The following is a 27056-nucleotide window of genomic DNA, read 5'->3' on the forward strand; positions in this document are numbered from 1 at the left end:
GGTTTCATGGGTAGGAAACCCCCAAAATCAAAGCAATGTACCTGCTACCAATTTCTCTTTGACAAAAGCCTTCATTTCCACCTTAGCTTCAGCAGTTATTAGCTGTTTGACCTTGAGCAAGTTACATAGTCTCTTTGAGCTTCGGTTTCCTCAATCGCAACCTGAAGACAGAGGATCACTCTGAATTCTGTTGTGAGAAATAAAAGGAGGTGCTCTAGGTAGAGAACCAAGCCAGCGTCTGGCCCATAAAAGGCATTCTCACAGCTGTTTTGTTACTGCGTGTTTTGAGAAATATGGAAGTATATCAAAAAGGGGGGGTTGTAAAATGACTTCTGAATATCATTCTGTTTTTTTAGCAATTACAACCTTCTTTTCCAAGATGATCCAGTCTGATGTGTTTGTTCAAGAGTCATGTTATCTCAGCACTTGGATTCTGGTCTTCACATGTCAGTTTCCACTAAAAGGAAATGGGACTCCTTGGAGAAATGACTGATCTAAGTTCTGGGCAAGAAATATACATACTGTAACAAATTGTCATCCCAGAGAGCAAGAAAACTATGAATGACTGCTAGGCTTGTGTTAAAAATACTCAGGAGCCAACCAGATTAATGAAAATGGAATAACCGGAATGGAAATAATGAGAATGTTCACGAGTTGTAAAGAATGAAACCAATGTCACGGAACAATTTATGTAGAAATTGTTGAATGGGAACCTAAACTGCTGTGAAAACCTTCAAACTTTCACCAAAAATACAATAAAATATTATTTTTAAAAAAGGCGCTCAGGGACCAACTTCAATAGGCTACTATTGGCCAAAGACGGGATAATTTAAATCTCAAAAGGAAGCATAACTACAAAATATTGAAACATCGAATGTATTTCAACCTATGAGTAAAAAAAAAAATTATTCTTAAAAACAAGAAAAGAATTAATTGGTAATCTTTGCAGGATGCTAAGCAACCTCATCTTTATTTGAAAACAATAGAAAAAAATTGAGCATTTCTATTCTATATTCCATATGAATTGTGCCACTAGGTATCCAAGTAGTAAGTAAGGGAATGTTTCTCTATATAGTAGTATTCCAGCTAATAAGTAAAAAAGAGGGTGAGAGAACCATATCACCGATTTGCAATGCTTGATGTCCTAATTGGTCTAAGCACTGGACATCAAAGGGTGCTAACATCACCAACAGACGACCGGACATCATACGCCTTTTGATGAAACAACATGCCACCTAGGAAGTCGTCATCAAACCTGAATCTGATTAAGACTCTAGGTCCAATTACCAATTTATAGGAAATACAGGGGAGAGAAGAATGTGCTAAGCTATTAAATTAGCCGATTCCAGGCTGATTTAGCCCAGAAAGGAGAGTTCCCAATCAGAAGTGAAAGCAGAAACTAAGTTAAGACCTGTTTTTCCCATCAACAAAAGAATCTTTCCAGCATCCAAAGTTAGGCATCAGTACAAGTGATTCCAGAGAGGGAGTGTTGGAGGTGCTCAGGAAAGGGAGAAGTCTTTCCAGGTTGGGAAGCCGAGAAAGATGTCCCAGGAAGAGGACTGTTATGGCATCATAAGGACAGAAGTAGGGTACGAGCGTTGTCACCAACGTTCTCACATTGTAATCTGCCAATACACCTGAGGATGCTGCGGAAAATGTTGGCAAACGACCCAGGAGAAACTGATAGTCCAGGATGGAAGGAACAGATACCAGGTCACCCTGCTGTTAGTAGAAAACCTGTCTGTCCAAACCCCAAGCTCCAGCTGCCAGTGAGGACTATTAGCACTTTGATCTCCCTCAGAGCCTGGGTGGATCATTTTTAAGCATTTTAAAATCTCACAGGAAGATTAGAGGCAACCTGAAGATTAAAGGGATTTTTTTTTTTGTTTGTTTGCTAATATCTTGCAGAGGGAAGCCGAAACCCCAAAAGATAGCCTCCTCTCCTTTCTCCTCCCCAGCTGAAGGTGCAGAGCTTGCAGAGAAAGCAGGGGGCTTCTCCTAGGGAGTCAGAGCTGCTCCTCGAACGCTAAGTCACAGGAGGAAGGAAATGGAAAATGACTTGTAATCCATTTAGTCTCAATGTGCCTTCTCTGAGAACTTAATGGAATGAATAAATCCTGCCATCCCAAGGACACCGCAAGCCAGTGATGCAGGAGAAGAGCTGGCTTTGTGGAGCAGGCTGAGAGTGTTTGGGAGCTGACTACCCAGAGAGCAGCCTTAAAACTGTGATGTACAGGAGCTGGTGCATAAATAGCCAGCTCATTGCCCCTTTGGCAGAGCAACTCTGAGACTGCCTACTCAGTCTCCCAGAGGTCCTCCTGGAGATTGAGTCCCAGCTGCCATAGAGGTAACCTGCTTCTTTCCTTCCCAGTCTCACTTTGCCGCTCCCTAAGTGGTGCTTTCTTCCATCACCTCCCACATAAACTCCTGGCCCTTGAATCCTGTTCTCAGAGGCTGCTTCTGCAGGGTCTCTGCTGTAGCCAAATGCTAAACCAACTTTGAAAGGTCTAAGTGAGGTGGAGGAAGCGAAATGCTTCTAGACTTCGCAGGACCACAGACCCACTCAACAAATGGCTCTGCTCCTGTGAAGGGGCAGTCGCATGCTTAATGAACTTGACATCCTCTCCCCAGCTGCCCTCTTCTTTACCTCCTGCACACTCCTAGTCTCAGCATATTTCCAAACCCACCATACAGATTCCCAGGCCATCAGCAACCTGGGCTGCTGGCCAAAGGCAGGATTTATGAAAACTCGATAAGGTAACATCTATCACAGAAGCTTTTAATAAGTTGGAGTGGTGGAAAGACACTAAACAGTTATTTACAGCCTCTTGGCTGAAGCCAGCCCATTACTTTTCAGGTGGAATCACTTAGGCAGGACCATATTTCATGGGATGTTCTTGCTGGCTCTTAAGTGGGAGGTGGGGCGAATGGTGGCCACCTCTACTGGCTGGTATTCTAATTAACATCTTGATCCAGTGAATCCTTGGAAAGTTGACTGGAACATGTTAAAGGATGTTAACATGTTCAGTGAAGGAGGGTACCTCACCCAGGCTAAGATCCTACAGTTTCACTTACAGCCAGGCCTCTATTCTAAGGGGTAAGTTCTGCATGATTCAGAACCCTGACTCCAGCAGATTGGGCCCTATTAAAGAAAGATTCCAGAAATAAGAAACTCTGAACTATTGAGTTTCTTTACTGCATCCTGTGTGATACAGTGCCTTCCAGTTAACAACAGACAAAAAATACCCAAGGCCAAAAGGTAAAGGTAATGAAGTGGAGAGTTTTGTTCTGCAGAAATTCTACTTGAGAATTTCTTTTAAGAAAAACAGACCAAAGCTAGACACTCCCAAGATGATTCTATGTACTTCCTTCCACAGTATCCAGGGACAACTGGGAAGATACAGAGCAATCTTGGCCTCCTAACACCACGGAAACAGCCCATATTGCCAGTAGGCAGAAGTTGAAGTGAGGCAGCCATTTCTGATGGTTATGCAGTGAGGCAAGCTTGGATGTGGGGGGCAGAGAACAGCTAGAGAGTTTCAGGGAGAGACTGAGACACTCGAGAGCAACTCTGGCTGAAAGAGAACTGCAGAGGGGAGGAAACGGATTTTCATTACAGAAGTGCTGTTGTGCGTTGTAAATTGGCTTTTCTGTCTTATTCTCTGAGACTCACGTGAAGAAAGGTATTGCTTAATTATTTTTGGTGTGGTCGGCTTTTCTTGAATGCAAAGCCAAGTAGAGGCTGAGCCATGTGGTACTTCGGTATATATTCAGGTTACATGCAATAGTGACAAAGTCAGATTGTGCTTCTGGGTTAAAATAATAACAATAACAATAACACAACAACAATGATAAGAATAATATATAGGTAGTTTGGCTATGACAAGTCTTAAAAGACAAGTTGCCATCGAGCTGATTCCAACTGATGGCAACCCCATGTATGTCAGAGTACAACTGTGCTTCATAGGGTTTTCAATGCCTGATTGTTTTGAAGTAGATCACCAAGCCTTTCTTCCAAAGTGCCTCTGGGTGGACTTGAGTCTCCAACCTTTCTGTTAGTAGCTCAGCAGGTTAACTGTTTGGCATTTTAAAAGTATTAGGTATTTAAGCATCTTTTAAATAACAGTAAGACATGGGTGTCAAGAAAAAAGTAAATTCAATTTTAAGATGTTTTAATGAGGTACGGTGTGTGTTATGGATTGAATTGTGTCCCCCCAAAATACGTGCATCAACTTGGCTAGGCCATGATTCCCAGTACTGTGTAATTGTCCACCATTTTGTCATCTGATATGACTTTCCTATGTGTTGTGAATCCTACCTCTATGACATTAATAAGGTGGGATAGGCAGAAGTTTAACATAACATATGAGGCAGGACTCAGTCTACAAGATTGGATTGTGCCTTGAGCCAATCTCTTTTGAGAAATAAGAGAGAGAAGTGAGCAGAGAGACACGGGGACCTCATACCACCAAGAAAACAGCACCAGGAGCAGAGCACGTCCTTTGGACCCCAGGTTCCTGTGCGGAGAAGCTCCTAGTCCAGGGGAAGATTGATGACAAGGACCTTCCTCCAGAACCAACAGAGACAGAAAGCCTTCTCCTGGAGCTGAGGCCCTGAATTTGGATTTCTAGCCTACTAGACTGTGAGAAAATAAATTTCTCTTTGTTAAAGCCATCCACTTGTGGTATTTCTGTTATAGCTGCACTAGATGACTAACACAGTGTATAAAGGAGAAGTTCATGAAGCCTTTTTGACCAGGACTAAATGACTGGATTAAACTCAGTTTTTGGTGAATTGATCTTTTTACATGCCTGCTGGGGACTCTATTTGCCTAGCTGCTCTCAGCTGAGCCAACCCAGACTTTTCACAGGTGCCTGCAATTTGGCTCCTTAATTGCTAGTAGCCATTTTTTTTTATGGAAACTGAGGGAGTTTCACTCTGTGGTCAAGCCAGGATGTAAAAGAAATACACTCCAAGGAAGGGAATCTTGATACAGGTGTCTTTTTGTGTAAAGTAGGCCTAAGAAATGTCTCCTTATGACAAGGATGTAATAAAATAAAATAAACAATTGTTAAGGGTCCTTGTGCTAGCCTTATCTAAAGTTTCCCAGACAACTTAAAAGGATTTTGTTTTAACAAACTGTTTCTGAGAAATGAGGTACTGGTACTGAATGGTTACAGCTGCTTAACATCAACCATTGGGTTTTTATGACCGTTCCTGAAGGATATGTGACTGTGATTGAAAACCTCTGTAATTAGTCCCTAAAATCAATCATTGTAAGCCTCTGTACCTATTTATCCAATAGAAGCCCATTCCCCACCTCCTAACCCACTCCTCTTGTGACCTCAACCAAAGACTTGCCATTCAAACAACTGTATTATAATTTCTTTGTTCCTTAGACTATATCCATTCCTGTTAGAGGCTCTCTTGGTGGAGTCATAAGTTCTCACTTATGTTAACTGGTGTCTCTCTGCATTTGAATGTACCTTTTCTTCCTTCCTTTTTTTTTTTTTTTAACTGAATAAATCCTCCTAAGCTTATTTCAAGGATTGAGTGGTTTCTTTCTCTACAACAGTATCTTTAGCAAAGAAAGGCAAGACAAAAGAAGACTGCCTTCAAATTCTGAAGATTATCATTCAGTAAAAGGGAAGGAAAAAAAAAAAAGATGTGTTCTTTGTGGTACAAAGGGAAAAATTAGAAGAAGTGAGTGAAGTGTCCAGAAGATCATAATCCCATTCTCTATAAAAAGAAATTTCTATTCTCTATTGAGATAAATGTCTAAATTTCAAAGCCAGGCTTACTGGCTTTGAAAGAAGAGTGTCTTCTATTCCTAGAGGTATTCAAGTGGAGTCTGACTGAGGATATTGATAGCAGCCCTCAACTTGGATGAGGGCCTGGGCTTCATTGATCCTTATCATCTCTTATTTAACTCAAAGGTTTTAGGATTCTTCAAATTACCACCTCTAGGGAGTTTGCAAACTCTCACCTAATAGATTGATGTGAATTATTCATTAAAACAAACAGTTTAAGGACCACTTCATGGATTTTATTCTGTGGACTGTATTAAACCCTTTCTCAACTCCATTTATGTTCTCACCTGTACTAACTGGAGGAAGATGGGTAATGAACTTTTTTTTTTAGCCTGAAATGCATGAAAGCACATTCTTTCTCCCATATGACACCGCTCCCCAACCACCCCAATGTCACTGGCTATCACTCAGTTTCCGCAAAGTTTGACCGACAAGTCCCTTCCTCTTTCATTTTTAATTTTAGTAAGTTTTACTCTCTCACTACCCTTTGAATCAGACAAGTGAGTTTTGATCTCGCAAAAGTCTTGCTTCCATAAGAAGTACACCAAGTTTCAGCATCAATGTCAGCAACTGTAGACAGGCCTGCCACCCAACAGACCCCAGGACCGGAGATCCACTGCCAGATCATCTGGAAAAGCAGAGTCCCCGAGGTGGGGTCATGTTGCATGGCCAAGAGCAAGGACTCACAGGAGAGCCAGCAATGCCAATGCCCGGATCGCCATGGTTGCCAGGAGAGCCAGGGATCCCAGGTGCACCTCGGTCTCCCTGGAAAGAGAGAAAAATAATATCGAGAGGTCAGTGCCATTAAGGAGAGGGCCAGAGGGCAAAAAGAACTATCCTCCTCCTACTGTCTTGAATGTAATCTCCAAATAATACCACTCCCTCAACCTGGACTCCACTGGCCACTCTGAGAGACCACTTAGGGAGCCCAGCACCCCCCTCACCCAAAATTGCAAGGGCCATACCCACCCACAGTGATCATATATCTTTCAAGGTTGACCATGCCCCAACCCTGGCCATGGCTCCAAATGTGATTGACCATAGTTCAAATATGATCCCTTCCCCACACATGTGACCACTGTTCCAAATCCCACCAAGCTTTCTCCAAACCTCATTATGCCCCAACCAGACCATAGTCTAGATCTGATCATGTACACATGTTTCAACCTGGATCCCAAATCACCAGTAAATTAATTCACCAAAAATTTACCAAGTACCTATATTTTGTAACTCACTTTTCTAGGGACCTCGAGTGGCACAAATAGTTTGTCCTGGACTACTAACCTAAACATACCTACTATTGCAAGGATGGCACAGGACCAGACAATGTTTCATTCTGTTGTACGTAGGGTCACCATGAGTCAGAACTGACCCGACAGCACCTAACAATGACAATAACTAACTTAGGCTTTGGGGTTTAAACCCACTCAGTAGGACCCTGCAAAAAAGACCTGGTGATCTACTCCCATGAAGATTACAGCCAAGAAACTCTATGGAGCAGCTCTACTGTAACACAGGGGGCGCCATGGGTTGGACTCAGCTTGATGACAACGTGTTTGGTTCTTGGTTTTTCTGAGGAGGAGGACCAACAATCACTGAGACTAGACCCTTAAGTGGCTAACAGTGTGGACTTGGGTGCCAGATGCCTGGGTTTAAATTCTGGCTTCAACACTTATTAACTGCTCACTAGAGAAAGTGGCCAGCTTCCTGAGCTTCATTTTCTTCATCTGGAAGGAGGTAGGTAATAACAGGAGGTGCCATCTCAGCAGATGCTGTGGTCATTAAATGGGAGCATGCATATAAAGAGCTTAGCATAGTTTCTGGCTCACCACTCAACACTTGTTAGCTGCTGTGGTTGTTGTTATTATCATCCACCTGTCATTCTGGACTTTGATGGGAGAAGAGAAAAGGAGAAAGAAAGAGAAAAAGGGCAGAGGTTCCATTTGCCATGTAGACAGAAAGTGAGGCAGAGCCACACCTTCTTACCCACAATTCCCAAATCCTCAGCCTCTGAAGCCTACCAGTGTTTATCCTAACTCAGTTGACAGCAAAACCTGACTTGTACTGACACAAGGCTATTCACAGTCTTTAGTTATCCCATTTTGCCTGAACGTTCACACATTTTGTTACATACATATTAATGAGTTTGATTAGAGGTGCTGCCCTAGATGTTACTGTAAATGTATACTCTGGACCGTCAGAAGAACAAACAAATCAATCTTAGAGGAAATACAATCAGAATGCTCCTGAGAAGCAAGGATGGCGAGAGTTCAGCTCACTTACTTTGGACGCATCATTGCTAGAAAAGAACATTATGTTTGGTAAAGCAGACGGTTGATGAAAACGAGGGAAACCCTCAACGAGATGGATTGACACAATAGCCGCAACAATGGACTCAAACGTACCAACAATCATGAAGATGGCACAGGGCCTGGCTTGGCAATATCTTGTTCTGTTTATACATAGGTTGCCTTGAATTGGAGCCGACTCAACGTCAACTAACATCAAAATTCCAAAATAAATCTGATCCTAAACTCCCGATGATTTTGTGTCAAGGACTGTAAACCTGTATTAGATCAGCTGGTTCATAGCCGAGGTTGAGAATGAGATGGCAGGTGACCTTGTTCAAGCCACTTAACATGTCTGAGATGAGTTCACTTGTGTGGCAAATGGAAACAGTCTCAGAAAGTTGTTAGAAAATCCAATGATATCCAACTGATTTCAGGTAGTACCCAATATTGCTAGGCAACCCATTGCTTTACTAAGGTTTATGTCTGTAAGCATTAAAAAATTTCATTAGTAACCAGCCTGTCCTCTAACCGTCATGTCAATGAGACAACTCTGCATTCTAGATCTTAAAAAAAAAAGATGCTTCTAAGATTGTTTTTCTTCTAATATGACTGTTGCTTAGATGAATATATAAGTTATATATTCATTTGACTAATATTTATTGTTTATTCACTGCAAGCAGGGATCTAAGCTCTAAGGTCGAAAGATGACTCAGCCATGAATCCTGCCCCATGGGAACTCACATTTACAATAACCAGTTGCAGTTGAGTTGACTCAGACTCACGGTGACCCCATGTGTGTCAGAGTAAAATTCTACTCCATTAGGGTTTTCAACGGCTGATTTTTCAGAAGTATATTGCCAACCTTTTCTTCTGAGGTGACTCTGGGTGGACTTGAACCTCCAACCTTTTGGTTAGCAGCCAAGCGTATTAACCATTTGCACCACTCAGAGACTCTATATTTGGTGCTAAGTTCTGAATACAAGTCTAGTTTATGGGCACTGGCAGGATTAGAGCTTGAGACATTCTCACTAAAGAGATTGGCCACAACCCAAGCCTCTCGTTTGGTGGAGAGAATGAAAGACAGCTTAACCAGAAGGTACTGAATGAGCAAAGGCATCAGGACACGTGGATGTGTGTGTTTGTTCTTCTCTGTTTATTCCCAGGTCCATTTTCTGCCCTGCTCTGTGCCCCAAGAACACTGATTACTACAGACCAGCATCACAGGTATGCCAAAGGGAAGAGCCAGCACAAGATCAGAGGGTAAAAAAAGAGAGAGGTCAGGAGACACATTCCCTAACTTCCACCTCCTTTAGCACCGTGACCTTGTGTGGGTTCCTCCATTACTTCAGGTTGTGTAGGGTGGCCCTTCTTCCATGGCCCCAGACTTCAACAGACTTGGTAACACCTCTTCCTCCCCTTATCCCTCCAGGGCCATGGATGGCTACGGCTTCCTGCTGTCACTTGTCCTGGGAGCCACAGCGTCCCATTTCTGCATTGTCACATCTGTCAACATTCCCCTCATCAAATTCACTTCAAAATTACCAATTGGCACATTCTGTCCCTTTAGAATAATATGGTATGGCTGGTTCTGGGAAGTACAAGATGCTTGAGATGGTTCGAAAAACCTAACTAGTATGGGAAGGTTGGGGCAGGGAGGAAGTCAAGAAATAAGAAAAATACAGAAAAAAGTGTAATGAACTAAGAATAAATATGTCCAGTGATTTGTCCCTAGCACCCTGTGACAGTGGAAGGGTCAGGTAGGAAGATTTCGAGCTAATAGTCAGGTGACTTCAGGTCTAGTTCCAGGATAACATCAGCCCCGTCCCGTGACCTTTGGTAAATTTCACAACCTCTCTGTATCTTAGGACCCTTATCAATAAAAACAGAACATTCTACCAAATGCCCATGTGTCTCACGAAGACTCTCTTAAAAGGTAAAAATGTATTATACTTGCATTATTATAATTTTATCAGCAAAGTTAGAAGGCAGAGTAGAAACTACACATACACAAAAATGTCAGAGAAATCCATATCCTCTTATACCTTGATTTCTTTTTTACAAATTAATGAAGATTTTCCTGTTATTATTACTTTCTGTATTAGTTTGGCTCCACCCACCTTCCCAGGGCCACCTTTCATGCACAGGAGCAAACTCTAAGGGCTGCAAGCTAAGCCAAGTCAGCAACCTAATTCATATTCATCCATACTACTTGCTACACCTAGGTTTCTTTGCACATTCTGTTCCCTTTACCTGGGGTGCTCTTCCCTCCGTGTCCAAGTCCCCAAACACCTACCCATCATTTAAGACTCAGCACAATCCTTCCATTCTCATAAAACCACCCCTGCCTGCCTTACTCTTCTGTCCTCTTGCAGATTATTTTATATATCATTACTCTTAACACTTTGTCCTCAATTTGTCCATTTGCCTGCCTGATCTTTTGACTCCTCTGTAAGCAAATTTAAAGTAGAAGCTATTTATCCAGTCATTCACTCACTCATTCATTAATTCAAAAAATATTCATCAAGTACATAAAATGAGTTAGACCCTCTGTTGGGGACATTCTTGTTATGGATTGAATTGTGTCCTCCCAAAATATGTGTTATAAATACCCCTATACCTCAGGTTATAATTCCATTTGGAAATGGGTTTCCTTTGTTACGTTAATGGGCAATATTAGAGTAAGCTGTTTCTTAAATCAATCTCTTTTGAGATATAAAAGAGCAGATGAAGCAAGCAAGCAATTAGGGGAAGATAGATGCCACGCCACATGGAGATCTCCAAGGAACCCAGGAGCAGAAGCTGAAAAGAGACAAAGACCTTCCTCCAGAGCCAACAGAGCCAGCATCCTGAATTCAGACTTCTAGCCTCCTAAACTGTGATAAAATAAAATCCTGTTCATCAAAACCACTCACTTGTGGTATTCCTGTTATAAGAGTGCTAGAGAAGTAAGGCAACTATTGATTCACCTCTGCACCCACAGTGCCCACCTAGGACCTGGGACCACTTTAATAGCCCTTTCCTGAATGTGGGAAAGAACAAATCCATCAACCCCTCACACTGTCTCAGGCACTGAATTCTGCCTTTGTCAGAACTGACTTTCCAGTCTCTGGAAGGCCTGCCCCATCCCTGCAGGGAGCTCTGAGTCACAGTTTCCTCCTGCACAGTGGCCAGGCCTGGCTCCATTTGCACATAGATGGGTTTATGGCCCGTTGTGATGCTAACATTTTCCCCAGCAAACTACTTCACAGCTTAATGGACTGAAACTTTTAGAAATTGTCCCCAAGAAAAGAGCAAAAGCAAGAAGGCTCCTGGGCAAGACAAAAAGAGGCACTTGAGCAGGAATCTGTGATACAGGCTCCAGCCTCCGTTTAGGCTGCAGAGCGCTCTGGCCCATTCGACTGTGACCAGGGAAGATGCATGAGGAAGTGAGGTCGTGGATGGGACTGGCATTTACTGAGCAAAAACAGCACGCCATAAGATCTGTCAAAGAAGAAAATCTTGTACTGTATTAGGAGTGAAAGAAAAGGAGTTTAATTGAGGAATAATACAGCTTGAGCTGAGTAACTAGCACTCCACTGTCTCTCAAGTTACAGGTTTTTATGGATAGAGAACAAAGGAAAGGTAGGGGGTTAATGACTCATTCAGCTTCAGCTTTGGAGCCCTTTGAAATGTAAAGGTTGGCCATTTGGCTAGTGGGGAGTGACTTTGCCCCCTAGGTGAGTGGTGCCAGCTGACTCTATTACACACATTCTTCCCACGGACAAATTGACTTTTTGCTCCCTGGGAATGCATGTCCATTCCACCACTCCTGCCCTGAGATGAGTGCCTCAATGTTTGGAAATTTCCATCTGCATACTGTTTCTCCTACCAGGAGCCCTTGTGGGGGTAGGTATTTGCTATGGATTGCACTGTGTCCCCCACTCCCCCCCAAAAATATGTGTTGTAAATCCTAACCCCAGTAGTGGTTATGTAAGGAGCCCTGGTGGTGCAGTGGTTAAAGCTCTTGGCTGGTAACCAATCGAAAGGTTGGCAGTTCAAAGCCACCAGCCACTCCACTGGAGAAAGATGTGGCAGTCTGCTTCCATAAAGACTGCAGCCTAGGAAACCCTATGGAGCAGTTCTACTCTGTACTGTAGGGTCACTATGAATCAGAATCCATTGGAGGGCGATGGATTAGGTTTCTTTCTTTCTTTTTTTTTGTTTTTTGGTAGTGGTTATAATCCCATTTGGGAATGGGTTTTCTTCATTATATTAACGAGGCAGTATTAGTGTAGGGTGTGTCTTAAGTCAATCTCTTTGTTTAAAAGATTAAACAAGCAAGCAAGAGAGCAGAGATGGGGGAGAGATAGATGCCACACCACATGAAGATCACCAAGGAGGCAAGGAATAGAAGCTGAAGAGGCAAGGGTCTTCCCTCAGAGGCGACAGAGGAAGAAAACCTTCCCCTAGAACCAGAGCCCTGAATTTGGACTTCTAGCCTCGTAAACTGTGAGAAAATAAATTTCTGTTTGTTGGAGCCTGCCACTTGTGGTGTTTCTGTTACAGCAGCATTGAATAACTAGGACAGTATTCTTTACTCCTTTATAGGAACAGGAAGTCTCAGAGAGTAAATCACAGGTTTCAGATCATCCAGCCTGTAGGCAGCTGAGCAGGGATTATAAGCCAGTTGGGTGTGAAGTCAGAGTCTAATCATTTTACTGAAACAACTGCCTCCCAGGACATCTTCAAGAGTCCTCCTGCACTTCTAAGTAATTAGGAAAAGCTGAGGGGTGCCAATGAAAACCTTCTATAGCTACCTTCCTTAACTCCTTAAAGTGCTTTCAGTCAGCACCAGGGACAGCGCCAGAGCCTGCATACACAGGGTGGCTCCTCTGCTTCCCGTTTCCCCATCTTCCCTCCCTTCCCCCTTCCTCCTCCTGAGCTCCTCTTCAACGAAACACCTCCCTGGATTCCAACTTATCTTCCCAATACCAGTTGACTACAGAAAGCTTTATTTCTAAACCACATTCTAACTTATACATATATACAATATCAACATGGCCTGCCTGCCTAAACGTCTCACATTTCAAATAGGGGAAACCATTTGACCAAAGGGGCTGGCCAACTGGGCCCAAGTTCAAGGTCAAAGTCAAGGCTCTGCATTCCTCACCCACAGGCTCAGCCTGCCTCTTGTTCTCTTTAATGCTGCCTCTACCCACTTCACCTGGGGTTTCTTTCTCCAACAGTATGATGCAGAGATGAATAAGGTCTCCCTAGACCCCCACCTTCTTGCTGCAACCCTAAAGCAGATTTCACAGGGTGATCTAATAATGTTGCTTTAGGTACTGTAGAGTCAGACCCCATGCACAACAGAAGGAACTGTTGTCCAGTCCCGCACCACCACCATGAGCGGCTGCAGATCATACTGTTGTGATCCATAGGGCTTTCCTTGACTGATTTTCAGAAATAGACTGCCAGCCTTTCTTCCTGGTTCACCTTAGCCTGCACACTTCATTGAAACCTGTTCAGCATCATAGCAACATGCCAGCCTCCACTGAGAGATGGGCAGCAGCTGTGCACAATGTGCATTGGCCAAGAATTGGACCCGGGTCTCCTCATGGAAGGCGAGAATCCCACCACTGAACCACCACTGCCTCATGAGCTAATAATTAATTACCAGTTGCCATCAAGTCAGTTCTGACTTATGGTGCTCTCACGTATGGCAGAGTAGAGCTGCGCTTTATAGGATTTTCAAGGTTGTGATCTTTTGGAAGCAGATAGCCAGGCCTTTCTTCTGAGGCACCTTGAGTGAGTTCAAACCACAACCTTCTGGTTAGTGGATGAGCGCTTAACCATTTGTACCACCAAGGGACTCCTGATCTAGTAACTCCAAAAAAAAAAAAAAAAACCATCACCAATGAGTCAATTCCAACTCATAGCAACTCTGTAGGACAGAGTAGAATTCCCCCACGGGGTTTTCAAGGAGCGGTTGGTGGATTCCAACTGCTAACCTTTTGGTTAGCAGCCGAGCTCTTAGTCACTATACCATCAGCACTCCACAGTGGTTAAAGCTACGGCTGCTACCAAAAGGTTGGCAGTTGGATTCTACCAGGTGCTCCCAGGAAACCCTATGGGGCAGTTCTACTCTGTCCTACGGAGTCTCCATGAGTTGGAATTGACTCGGCAGCAATGTTTCTTTGGCATGTTTATTGAACTTGTACATGTGACAAGCACTACGCTAGGCAACTTTTGTATTTGCATTACATCATTTCATTTCCACCCAAGCCCTGCCTGGGAGATAGGTTTTATTAACCTCATAAATAATCATCACAGGGAAAGGACAGATGCCCTGAATCTCCCAAAAGTGCTAAGCCATTTTTTGCTCTACCCAGTGCTCTTGCCTTTCTCTCTTCTAAGGGGCTATCAGTGCCCCCTAGTTCCCAAAGGCCCTGCCTCTAAAGAAAAAAAAGTGAGAGCACATGGCTCTGTCCCGGGCATCACAGGCAAGCACAGATGCTGTTCTTTCATGGGGTCCTGTACATCGGAGTCCTGCTTCCCTCCCAGGCCTCCTCCCCACCCAGGCCCACTGCTCTGGGCATAGGGAACTACTTGCATGGCCCCAGGTGCAGATAGTGGGGTTCTACACATTTGGTCTGTCTCAGGAAAAGATGCTTCCATGCAGCCAGAGAGACAGAGGCATAACATGCTAACTGTGCTGTCTAAATCTAATCCGGATTTCTAGACTAATAGCTATGTTTGTTTGTTTTTTTTGAGAAAAACATGTCTCTCCTCAGACGTGAAACCATATGCCCCGAGGGGCCTTGACCAAGTGAACACCTGCACCCCTCAAAATACATATACTCAGGAAGAGTGCTGTCTGGGTGCTGTTGCCAACAAGATATTTTTGCAAGATAGACAAAGAAAATACATGTAAGCATCTTGTGACCATGATCTAAGCTGTGAAACTCTCTGCAATCACTAACTACTCTACTAATAATCAGTGACCAGTCAGGATACGGTTATTACAATATTCACTGATTTTCCTGTAACTGCCCTCCCTATGGTTCGGTTCCTCTTTTTACCCCATAAGAATACTTGTATAATGAAACTGCCCCAAGACTATCTGGTTCCATTTTCAGTGGGTAGTGGCTAAGAGCTTGGCTGCTAACCAAGAGCTCAGCAGTTCAAATCCACTAGCTGCTCCTTGGAAACCCTGTGGGGCAGTTCTACTCTGTGCTATAGGGTCACTAGGAGTTGGAATCGACTCAACAGCTACGTTTTTTTTTTTTTTTTTAACGTAGTTCCTCAATTGCGATTGTTTTAAACCCTTAATAAACCTCTGTTTTAACCTGAAACAGCATCGAAGTTTTTCTTAGCAACAGCTCTATCACCCAGAGAACTCTCTCACTTTTTTTTTGCTTTGATCAAGAAAAACACAGTCACTATCGGGGGAAAGCACATTAGCCTACTGTGACCTCAATTAGCGATAGCTCTGGAGGCCCATGGAGGTCACTCCCTTCAATAGGAAAAAACAATCCTGAAGCAAAGACATTGAATGCAGGTACAGCAATTATTCCTGGGGCCTCGGATTTGACATGCCGCATGTTAAGGTAAACAAGCCTTTTAACTATAATTTTGAAAGCAGTACAGTCCGTGGTTATGTCGTGGAGCTCACAAAGACAAAAGGAAGAAAGAAAGGTGCTCTCCTGATGTTAGGTGAATGAGTACATGGGGCCTGGGGCAACACTTTCAATAACAGCATCACGCATGGATTCCAAAAGGGCCCCATCTTAAATACATCAGCTCTGCCGGATGGTGCTGTGTTTTGGAAAAGTTCTAGTTGACTCAGAAAATGGCTCTAGGGATGACAAAGACAATTAAATTAAAGGTGCATAAGATTTTTTTAAACATGTTTTTACTTAAACGTATGAAAGTGGGTAAAAAGGAATACAAGAGTTAAAAAACACATATGTGATTTTAAACATGATGGAGCCCTGGTGGTGCAGTGGTTAAGCGTTTGGCTGCTAACCAAAAGGTCTCCAGTTCAAATCCACCAGCCGCTCCTTGGAAGCTCTATGGGGCAGTTCCACTCTGTCCTACAGGGTCCCTGTGAGTTGGAATTGACTCGATGACAATGGGTTTATGGTAAAAATAAAGCAAAAATATTAAGCACTCTTAATGTCAACAGTTGCCTATTTCACCCACATTCTTAAAAGCATCTACAGATGAGCTGGTCAAATCATGTTTTGTTGGACGTGGGCATATACACACTGCTTGCCCTTCTCTGAACACACTATTTCATGCCTCAGTGTCTTCTCCCACCTCAGCACCCAACCTAGAACTCCTTCCACACCTTCTTTCCCTTGCCAACTGCTAACAAACCAGCTACCATCGAGTGGCTTCTGACTCCTGGGGACCTCACGTGTGCAAGAGTAGATCTGCTCCATAGGGTTTTCATGGATGTGATCTTTTGGAAGGAGATTGCCAGGCCTTTCTTCCAAGGTGCCTCTGCGTAGATTGGAACCACCAACCTTTCGGTTAGTAGTTAAGCACGTAACCATTTGCACCGTCCAGGGACTCCACCAATTGCTATATATACTTTAAAATCAGACAGACTTTGCCTCTTCCAAGAAGCCTTCCACAATCAAGCCAGGCCGGGTTAGGGACCCTCCTCTGAGCTCACTTGTCCCCTGAACCTCCCCCTAAGCTGGCACTTGTCTGTCCATGCCTGTGTATGTATCTGTTTCCCCCTCTGGGCTGCTGGAGGGTGGGGAACACATCATATTCATCACTGTCATCCCACTGACATGTGGCAGAAGCTCAGTGGACGTGCCGTGAATGAATGAACAAATGCATCAGTCACTGAATGCATAAATGAGTTAACGAATGAACAAGTCAGTGAAACAGCAAGTTCAGGGAAGCTGCCCTGCTCTCAGGAAAGCTCTCGTAAGAATATTGCCTCATTCGATCTGCTCCCGTAAAGATTACAGCCTGGGACACCCTATGGGGCAGTTCTACTCTGTCCTATAGGGTGGTTATGAGTCAGAATGGACTCCATGACACAAAAAACAGTAAGACAGGGCTCACAAGGTAGCTCCCACTGTCTCTGCCCTATTTCCTGAAGTTGTTTCCTTTGCTGAGACTTCCTTGAATTAGGTGACAAAAGAAACCAGCCAGAACTAGTTCCTGATGCCCTTCTAATATCTAAAGTGACCTTTGGCCCGATCTGGAAGAAGATGGAACATTTCTCAAAAAAAACCAGAAAGACAGCACAGTCCTAATTACTGAGCGAGAAGCCCCACCAGCACGAAACCACCTTCCCTCATCTGGTACATGTGCGCAGAGAATAAAAACTGACCTGCCCCTTTAAATCAAAATGTATAGAGCCCCAGTCCAAGAAACAGGCAGACATCCACTCCCTGCCCTTAACCCTGTGAAACCCCTCCCCTGAGGCCCCTTGGGGAGGCAGTCTTGGATGGCACGCAGTCCTAACTGGCTCCTTGCTTGGCCAACCAATAAAGTTGCCTTTCCTTCTCCCCAACTCAGTCTCTGTCTTTTATCCCTGACAGAGTCACAGCCAGGACCCAGAGTTCCCAACAACAAGATGGTGAAGAGTGGTTGTCTTTAAATAGATACTTTTTTTTTTTCTTTTTACTTTCATGTAGCTTTCAAATTTTCTCAAATGAACATGCAATATTTTTAGGATGGTGAAAAATTTTATTACAAGTGGGAAGACATTAAAAAAAAAAGAATATGGCCTCATGGGCAAAGTCATCTTTTCTAAACTGTGGCTGCAAAAGACTCAAGGAAGAGACAGGTTTGTATTAACCTGAGTGTCTCCCTTTTCCTCCTGGGTGCCGCCAGATGACTCACCCAAGTCTCCCCCATCATTAGTGCCAGTGGAAGCTGGTGGGAAAGAATTTCACTGCCTCCAGGCCTGGCCCATACCATCTTCCCAGCAGATCTTCCCCTCGCTTTTTCCCCATTTACCGCTGGATATCCAGGGTTTGGTAGAAGGCATTGAGGTCTCAGAAAATGGGGGGCCGGGGGGTGGACTGAAGGAGCCTGAGCCTCTGGCTCTCGTTAGATTGGAATCTGAATGAGAAATCAACCTTTATTGCGTAAGCCACTGAAATCTGGAGGTCATCTATCATCACAATAAGGTTAATAATATAAGACTACTTAGATCTACTGCTCTACCAGTTGAAAACCAATGTCTTTTGAATCTTCATTTAATCACCAAGCATTCACTAAGCACCTACTGTGTGCCAAGCGCTTCACTATAACAGGTAAGAGCCATCAAGCCGTCAGTCAAGTGCACTGTGATAAACTGAGAGAGCTGGAAGTGGAGGGAAGTGACCAGGATGCTTACCACAAAATCGCCCAGGGCCCCTTTCTACACTCAAACCGTCACACTCAAGGTGTGCTTGGACAGTAACTTACCTTTGTTCCCAGGGGTCCAGGTAATCCAGGTGGTCCACGGAGTCCCTGGTAAAATGAATACAAGGATTGTAATGGGACCACGAGCGAGCATTTACCTATCCACCATGCACCAGGCTATTCTATGGAGGACATATTCCCATCATAACCCCAGTCTTGGATAAAGTAAATGGAAGCTTTATGAGGCACACAGGTTTTGGGTGTGAACCATGGCTCTGCCACCTCCCACCTCCATCTCTGCAGAGTCTGGCAGTAAGTCTTTTGTTGTTGTTAATTTTACTCTGTTTGCCACAGGCATAGAAGCCCTGGGGTATCCCACTTACCGGATCTCCATCTTCCCCTTTTCCCGGTGGCCCGGGGAGCCCAGGAGCCCCAGGATCACCCCTGAGCCCAGCTGGCCCTGGGGTTCCTTCTTCACCAGCTGCTCCCTGGAACAAAAATTGTACAGTTTCCAGAATCAGTGCGTGCTGGGGGTTAAACTCTTCAACGGTGAACCAGCTGAGGTGGGTCAGTGTGTTCCCCAGTGCAGCCTTGTTTCAGAAAGCCCACCCCTTCTGAGGACACAGCAAGATGGGCCATGGAACGTGGGGCATGGAACTGGACAAGACCTTAGTGGCTACCCAGTCCAATCTTCTGCTCAGTGCAGAAAACCCAGCAGGTACATCTCTTACTGTGGTCTCAGTCTCTGCTTGAACTCCTCTGGGAGCGAAGAGCTCACCACTTCTCCAGGCTTTCATCCTGCACTGGGCAGCTCTACTGTATAGTGTTTCTTTACATTTAGCCAAAAGGGCCCTTTCTGAAATCTTCCAGTCATTTGGTAATCTGTCCCCTGGAGCTCTGGAGACAAATGCTAATTCTTCCTCATAGATTAGACTTTGAACAGCTTGGGGTTCCACAGGGGAGAGAGAATTAGAGCATGCCAAGCAGGCCTGCTGAGGGAGCCAGGCACTGCACTCATGGCCAGCAAACGCACACATGTCTGACCATGGAAACAGGAGACCGTGTGGCAGCCCTGGCTGCAGGTGTTGGCTGGACACACAGGAACTCCCTTTTTCAGACAGGCTTAAACTACAATCTGCTTGTCTCCACACAGCGTCCTCTGCAGAAGAGGTGTGGTCAGACAAACCAAGGATGGGCAAAGCAAAGGGATGGAATCTCTCCCCAAGCCTTTGGGCAGAATTGTCTGCCCCTAGCCCAGGCCAGCCCCTGAACACGGTGAGAGAGAGGAAGTGTGGCCAGGGTGTCAGGAATACCACTGCTGGAAGTTCCCATGCAACCACAGCCCTGGGCCTGGCCCTCCACCTGATGCTGCTGCTCAGCCAAGGAGAGGTGTTTGGCTCCCCCTGGAGGCTTCAATGTGCTAACAGCCCACTGATTTCCTGGCCTTTGAATGCTCAACTAGGTCTTCAAAACCCCTAACACTCCTGCTCACCCTCTTGTAGTTTATCAATGTCCTGCTTACAGTGTGCCATCCAGAAAAAAAAAAAAAATCAAGCACAATTCTTCAGACACACTATAGTCAAGGCAAAGCAGAATGGGCCGGGACCCTCCTTCACATATTCAAGGTCTTCTATGCCTATCACTATAGTCTAAGATGGTGCTTTCTTTTTTTTTTTTCCAAAAAAACTTTAGCACCTGCATCACGTAAGGGTTGGTACAAGCAGTCCTTGGCTTATGAACAAGATCAGTTTCTGAGTGTGCCTTTAAGCCAAATTTGTAGGTAGGTAGGAATCGCTGCATATGGTTATTTAGCCTTACTCGAGTATAAGAAAAGGCTCAAACCTTGCTTGCTGAAAGTAAAGAGGACTTGAAACACTTACTGATGAAGACCAAAGACCACAGCCTTCAGTATGGATTACACCTCAACATAAAACAAAAATTTTCACAACTAGATCAATAAGGAACATCATGATAAATGGAGAAAAGACTAAAGTTGTCAAGGATTTCATTTTACTTGGATCCACAATCAATGCCCATGGAAGCAGCAGTCAAGAAATCAAACAACACATTGCATTGGGCAAATCTGCTGCAAAAGACCTCTTTAAAGTGTTAAAAAGCAAAGGTGTCACTCTAAGGACTAAGGTGCTCCTGACCCAAGCCATGGTGTTTTCAATCACCGCATATACATATGAAAACTGGACAATGAATAAGGAAGACCAAAGAATTGATGTTTTTGAATGACGGTGTTGGCAAAGAATATTGAATATACCATAGACTGTCAAAAGAATGAGCAAATCTCTCTTGGAAGACATACAGCCACAATGCTCCTTAGAAGCAAGGATGGTAAGACTTTGTCTCACGTATTTTGGACATGTTATCCGGAGGGATCAGTCCCTAGAGAAGGACATCATGCTTGGTAAAGTAGAAGGTCAGTGAAAAAGAGAAAGACTCGTCAGGATGGATTGACACAGTGGCTACAACGATCGGCTCAAGCATAACAACGATTGTAAGAATGGCGCAGGACTTGTCAGTGTTTTGTTCTGTAGTACATGGGTTGCTATGAGTTGAAACCAACTCAAACGACAAAGCTGGCCCTGTAGCTGGAGCTCCTCCATCCTGGCCTCACAAGACGTCTAGAATAGGTACTCGCATGCAGAGACTGACGCTGTGTCTTACCTTCTCACCGCGCTCCCCGTCTTTCCCAGGGGGGCCTCTGGTGCCAGGGGGGCCCTGAAGAAAAGAAAGTTATTGATACAGTGAATTTCAAGATTACCAGTGAAGGCTGAGGCCCACAGGGCAGGGTAACCAGGCCCCATTTTAGTCAATGACTATAGCTCTTCTCTACCACTTCCCATTAGATCCTAGCTTGTTAGAGATGAAGACAGATCCATTCTTCCCTGACTTCCATGCCTGAGGCCCCAGCCCCACCTACCAGCTTCTCTGGAGCTGGTCGCACACTTTACACCTTGGCACTCTTAACATACACACCTGGCATGTTACCTACCCCCCTGAGTTTCAGGGAGAACACGGCTGGACACTGGGAGACCACAAATAATGTTGGTGTCCTTGTACTTCTCCGATTACTCACCACACCTCCTGGGGGGCCACTGGGACCTGGGGGACCTATGGATCCAGGAGCACCCTGTTCAGAGACAGAAGAAGTTTAGAAAGGCCAAATGCATTGATTACAAGAATAGATTCCCGCTTTCTCTCCAAACCTGCGTCCTACTAGATTCACCACAATTTGCTGGAATTTCTTCTAACCTGATACCCCCTCCACACATACCTAGAACCTTTTTCTGGGTGGCAGCTGTGGCACCCTGATAAGCCAAGTCTCAAATGAGCTCAAATTGTGGAGCAGAAGTGGAGGAAACAAGGGCATATCCGGAGAACTCTAGGGAGCTCCATCAGTCAGAGGTGCAGAGTTTGTGTGTGTGTACCAGTGAGGGAAGTGAGAAAGACTTGGCCAGAGAGGAAGGCCAGGCTGTGACCACGGCCAGGGTCTTAGGTGGTGTCATGGATTGAACTGTATCCCTCAAAAATATGTATCAGCTTGGCTAGGCCGTGATTCCCAGCATTGTATAGTTGTCTGCCATTTTGTCATCTGAAATGACTTTCCTATGTGTTGTAAATCCTACCTCTATGATGTTAATGAGGCAGGATTAGAGGCAGTTATGTTAATGAGACAGGACTCAATCTACAGGATTAGATTGTATCTTGAGTCGATTTCTTTTGAGATGTAAAAGAGAGAAGCCAGCAGAGGAGGGGTGGGGATCTCATACCACCAAGAAAGTAGTGCCAGGAGCAAGATGAATTCTTTGGACCCGGGGTCCCTGCTCTGAGAACCTCCTTGACCAGGGAAGATTGATGACAAGGGCCTTCCTCTAGAGCTGACGCCCTGATTTTGGACTTGTAACCTACTAGACTGTGAGAGCATAAACTTCTCTTTCTTAAAGCTATCCACTTGTGGTATTTCTGTTATAGCAGTACTAGATAACTGAGACAGGTGGGGTTTGGCCTTTACCCTCAGTGCATGGGGAAAGAGAACATCAGAAATGGGTGAAAGGGTTTGGGTTTGAGTTAGAAAACACTATGGCCTAATGAAGAAGGTCACCTGGAAGGGTGTGGGCCATCCTTGGAGACCAGAGAGAGGACAAGGGTTGGGCAATGGCTGACCCTGGGCGGATAGAAAGGCATTCCTGGAGAACATGTAAAGAGGTTGGCCAGGCTTGGTGACCAGTTGCTGGTAGAGGGAGAGGAAATAGTTCCCGGGATGACCACAAGATCTGACTGGAGCTTGGCAAAACCTTTTTGGTCTGGTTGACTCTGAAGATGCTGGTGCTATTTACAGGGAGAGAGCATACGGGAGGGGGAGCAGGAGTGTGTGTATGGTATGTGTATGTGTGTGCCTGTGAGGGTGTCTGAGCATGCCTGTCTTGGTGTGTGGTGTGGTGAGGGAAGTATGTGTGTGCATGTGTGTACATAAGAGTGTGTGAGAGGTGTGCGTATCTGAGTATGTTTCTGTATGAGTGTATGGTGTGTGTGTGTGTGTGTGTCTGACCCTGTCTGTGTGGGTGTGTGGTGTGTGTAAGCGTATATGTGGTATATTTGTGGGATGTGTGTGCATGTGTGTGCATAAGAATGTATGAGAAAGTGTGTGTGTGCATGAGAGAGTGTGTGAGTGTGTGGTATGTGTACAAATGTGTGGTATGTGAGTGTATATATAAGTGTGTGTGTATGGTGTGTGGTGTGTGGGGGTGTATGTATGCACATGTGTGCATGAGAGTGCGTGTGGTGTGTCTAAGTGTGTGAGGGGTGTGGGTATGCATGTGTGTGCATGACAGAGAGTGTGTGCAGGGTGTGTATATAAGTGTATGATGTGTATAAGTGCGTATGGTGTGTGTGTGTAGGCTGTGCGTATGTGTGTCCATGCATGATAGTGTGTGAGTGTGTGTTGACCTTGGAGGATCTGAGAGTGCTTCCGGAAGAAGTAGCTGTGACCTGGACCTGATGGTGGCCATGGTCCTTGGGAGGAGATGTGAGTGAGGACAGTCCAGTGGGCCAGCACCCTGGAGATGGGAAGCAGGGGCTCCCCCAGTCCTGAAGGCTGTTTGCCCATGTATTGCTCCCCACTTCCAGGGGAACTGTGCATTTCCAGGGTCAGAACCCCCTCGATCGCACCCCCAGCCTCCTTGCATTTGCCCTGCTTCCATCACCCGCTGGGCTGAGCTGGGTCCAGAGCTCTCTCCACCAGCAGGATGGAGCCTGTCATCTACCCCTTTCTGTGGTGGCAATACTGGACGCTCAGCCGCACACACGGACACCAAGTTCACAGGAGCCCTTTGCAGCGGGCGCACTGGCCCGTGTCCTGGGAGCACATGGGGGCCTGTCTGATGCTTCTCCTCTCAGCATGGCCTTCACACCCAGGGAACCCAATAAACCCAGACGCTGCGGGGAGTCAGCCCCATGGAGGAGCCTGAGCTCGGCAGCTCTGTGCTAAGACCGCTGGGGGACAAGGGCCAACCTGCAGGCATCAAACACTCCTCTGGATCCCGCAAAAGCCCCGAGTCCGGCCCAGGGGGAAGGTGCGGCAGGAATGGCTGCAGGAGAAGGTAGGGGCCTGTGTCTGTTTCCCTGACGGCACCCACGTGTCTGGGGTTTATATGTGTGAGTTCACCATAGTGTGCGTGCCAGGGGTTAGAACATGTGTCCTGGATATGCCTTTGGGCACACTTCTGAGTATCAAAGTGAACAGCATCTGTGTGTGTCCATGTAGGCATGTGGGCAAGCCCTGAATCCTGAAAGCTTCTTGGCAGAGAATGCTGCTACTCAAAAAAAAAAAAAAAGGCCTCCAAAAACCAAAAACCCATTGCCATCAAGTCAATTCCAACTCATAGTGACCCTATAGGACAGAATAGAACTGCCCCCTAGGGTTTCCAAGGAGTGGCTGGTACATTTGAACTGCCAAATTTTTGGTTTGCAGCCAAGCTCTTCACCACTGTGCCACCAGGGCTCTGACAGGTCTCCAGCCCTGGCCAGTCACTAGCATTGCCTGCATATTCTTAGCCCTTCCCTCCTGGTCAGCCTGGAGCTATGCGCTGGGCAGCCTGGCCCACCTCTATGGGGTCAGCAGGAGGCAGGCAGGCACAAGGACTCACCGGGTTTCCAGCTGCTCCAGGCACCCCGTGGGCTCCTTCTTGTCCTTTGGTGCCCTGCACGGGAAGAAAAGCAGGGACACAAGAGATCGTGGGCCATGTGCCCTCACCTCCTGGCACACCATGCTCATCAGGTGAGCTGATTCAAACCAAAAGGATGGGAACAGAGACTAAAAGGTACAGAGAACCACGATGCCCCTGCTCTTCCACTGGTGCTTTGCATATTAATACTCTGGGTGTGGCAAACAGTTAAGCACTAGACTGCTAACCAAAAGATTGGCCATTCAAACACACCCAGAGGCACCTCGGAAGACAGACCTGGTGATCTGCTTCCAAAAGGTCACAGCCTTGAAAACCCTAAGAAGCAGCTCTACTCTGCACACACAGGGCTGACATGAGTTGTAACCGACTTGATGGCAAATAACGACAGCAATGTGTCATCCTCACAACCACCCCAGAAGGTGGGTATTAATGAGGTGACTGAGGCAACGAGAGGGCAGGACTCACACAGCCAGCAAGTGGCCACACGGGACTTGAACCCAGAGAAGCCACAACACTGTTCCTCCCAGGGGACTTTAATCATTGCCCAAGAGAGAGCCATAATGAGCTAAAACTGAGAAAATGGCAACAGAATCAGAACACTAACGCACATCAGGTGTCCTTTAAACCAGAGCTGCCGTCAAAGGGGAGCTTCCTGCATCTGAAAATCCTAACAGCTGCAGTATGGCTGGGCACCACAGACCAGGGAAGGGAGAGCAGGTGGGAGCCGGGAGCCAACCCTCTGGTGACGGAATAAGGACATCTGGGGTCCAGAGGCAGGGCCCAGCCGCCATGGCTGCGTTTAGAGGTGCCTTGTGAGGGCCTCTCCCCCTGGGGGCTTCAGGAAGCTCACAGGTCCTCAGGCTCTGTGTGGCAGCGCCCCCTGGTGGGCACTCCAGGAATGCCAGGTGAGAAGGGCCAGACAGTGGCTGGGGGAACAGACAGGGTGTGGGGCTTCAGTCCCAGAGCCAAACCAGAAGAAAAGGTTTCCTTACCGGTGGTCCAGGGGGTCCTCGAGGCCCTAGTTCTCCAGGACTGCCCTGTGGTCCCTGCAATGAAACGACCATCTATGAACAGGCTCACTGAGCTTTTCTGGGCAAATGGGGTGGGGCGTGGACAAGCACAGGGGGCGAGGGGGGGGGGCCACGTCCTGAAGAAGGAGGAGGAAGGGGTCATATTCAGTTCACAGCTCCTGTGGATGGGCTGAGTGGTTGACACGTGCAGCTGGTGACCGTTGGATGCCCCCTGGAGAGGTGACCAGCTGTACGAGGTATAGACATGGTATTCAGGGTGCTGGGTGTGGGGTGCAGGGCACAGGCACTCACCGGCTCCCCAGGCACACCTGCATCGCCCTTCTCTCCTTTGGGCCCCTGCTCTCCCTGTTGGTGTAGAAGCACAGAGCATATCAGACAGGAACACAGCCCCCAGACACACACAGTGCAGGTTCCTGCCCCTGAGCTTCAGCCACACCCCCTCCCAGCCCTGCTGTGCGTCTACTCAGCGTGAGCCCCCAGAGACTGCCCCTCTGCATGGGGCTCTTCCCTCCCCACCCCCTCAGGCCCTGACCATTCTCACTCATCCTCAGTTCTAAGGTGAGAACCACTTCTCCAGGGAAACTTACGTCCAGAGCGTTTTTTCTGCTACAACAGAATTGGCTCCTTTCCTTCCAAGGAAAGCCATTCTCTAAGTCTGGGTTGCTGTGTCCTGTTTCACACAGACATGGCCCAAGTTTGGAGATCTTGCTACAGTGGCTCCTGCTGCCCTCCCCTCCCAGGCCACCGAATGACCCCTGCGTGACTCTGGCCATCACCCATCCAGTGGAATCTGCACTGTTGACCTCACTGTGACACAGATGAAATGAGCTTTTGCAAAGTTCTTCAAGGTGCCTCACACAGAAGATGTTTTCAGCAGATGGGGGCTCAGTTCCTCTTCTAAGGTCTCCTTTTCCAACCAGCTCAGACAAAGGTATGTCTAGCCCCTGCTGAGGGACTGAATTGAATTCAATTCAAAGAGACACCTTGAAGTCCTCACCCCTGCAATGGTGAATGTGACTTTATTTTGGGAATACGGTTTTTCTTTCCAGATGTTGTCAGGTAAATTAATAACGTCACAGCAGAGTAGGGTGGGTTCCAATCCCAATTCCTTTGAGTAGCATTTTTTTTAAAAAAATAGTAATTTATTTTATTTTTGTTGTTGTTGAAAATACCTGCAGCAGAACATACACCGCTTCCGCCCTTCCTAATGAACAGTGCCGTGACACGGGTTACATTCTTGCAGTTGTGCAACTATTCTCACCTTCCTTTTCTGAGTTGTTCATGCCCCCTAAGATTCCCATCTAATCTTTCGAGCTCCCCTCGTCAATGTGATCCTGTGTAGATAGATCTTGAAAGAGCACAGTGCTC

General features: G+C 45.9%; 1 protein-coding gene across 1 annotated transcript in view; it reads right to left on the minus strand.

Annotated features, from left to right (window-relative positions):
* COL22A1 (collagen type XXII alpha 1 chain) overlaps positions 1 to 27056 on the minus strand; it is a 301234-nt gene that overhangs the window by 74915 nt on the left and 199263 nt on the right. The window contains exons 33-40 of the mRNA XM_064268112.1: positions 25980 to 26033; positions 25650 to 25703; positions 24619 to 24672; positions 21549 to 21602; positions 21137 to 21190; positions 18844 to 18948; positions 18524 to 18568; positions 6498 to 6575 (exon numbers count right to left, since the gene is read on the minus strand). Of these exons, the coding sequence (XP_064124182.1) occupies positions 6498 to 6575; positions 18524 to 18568; positions 18844 to 18948; positions 21137 to 21190; positions 21549 to 21602; positions 24619 to 24672; positions 25650 to 25703; positions 25980 to 26033 (498 nt within the window). The remainder of the gene's footprint in view (positions 1 to 6497; positions 6576 to 18523; positions 18569 to 18843; positions 18949 to 21136; positions 21191 to 21548; positions 21603 to 24618; positions 24673 to 25649; positions 25704 to 25979; positions 26034 to 27056) is intronic.

Source organism: Loxodonta africana, chromosome 14 (assembly GCF_030014295.1).
Source record: "Loxodonta africana isolate mLoxAfr1 chromosome 14, mLoxAfr1.hap2, whole genome shotgun sequence".
Taxonomy (NCBI): Eukaryota; Metazoa; Chordata; class Mammalia; order Proboscidea; family Elephantidae; genus Loxodonta; species Loxodonta africana.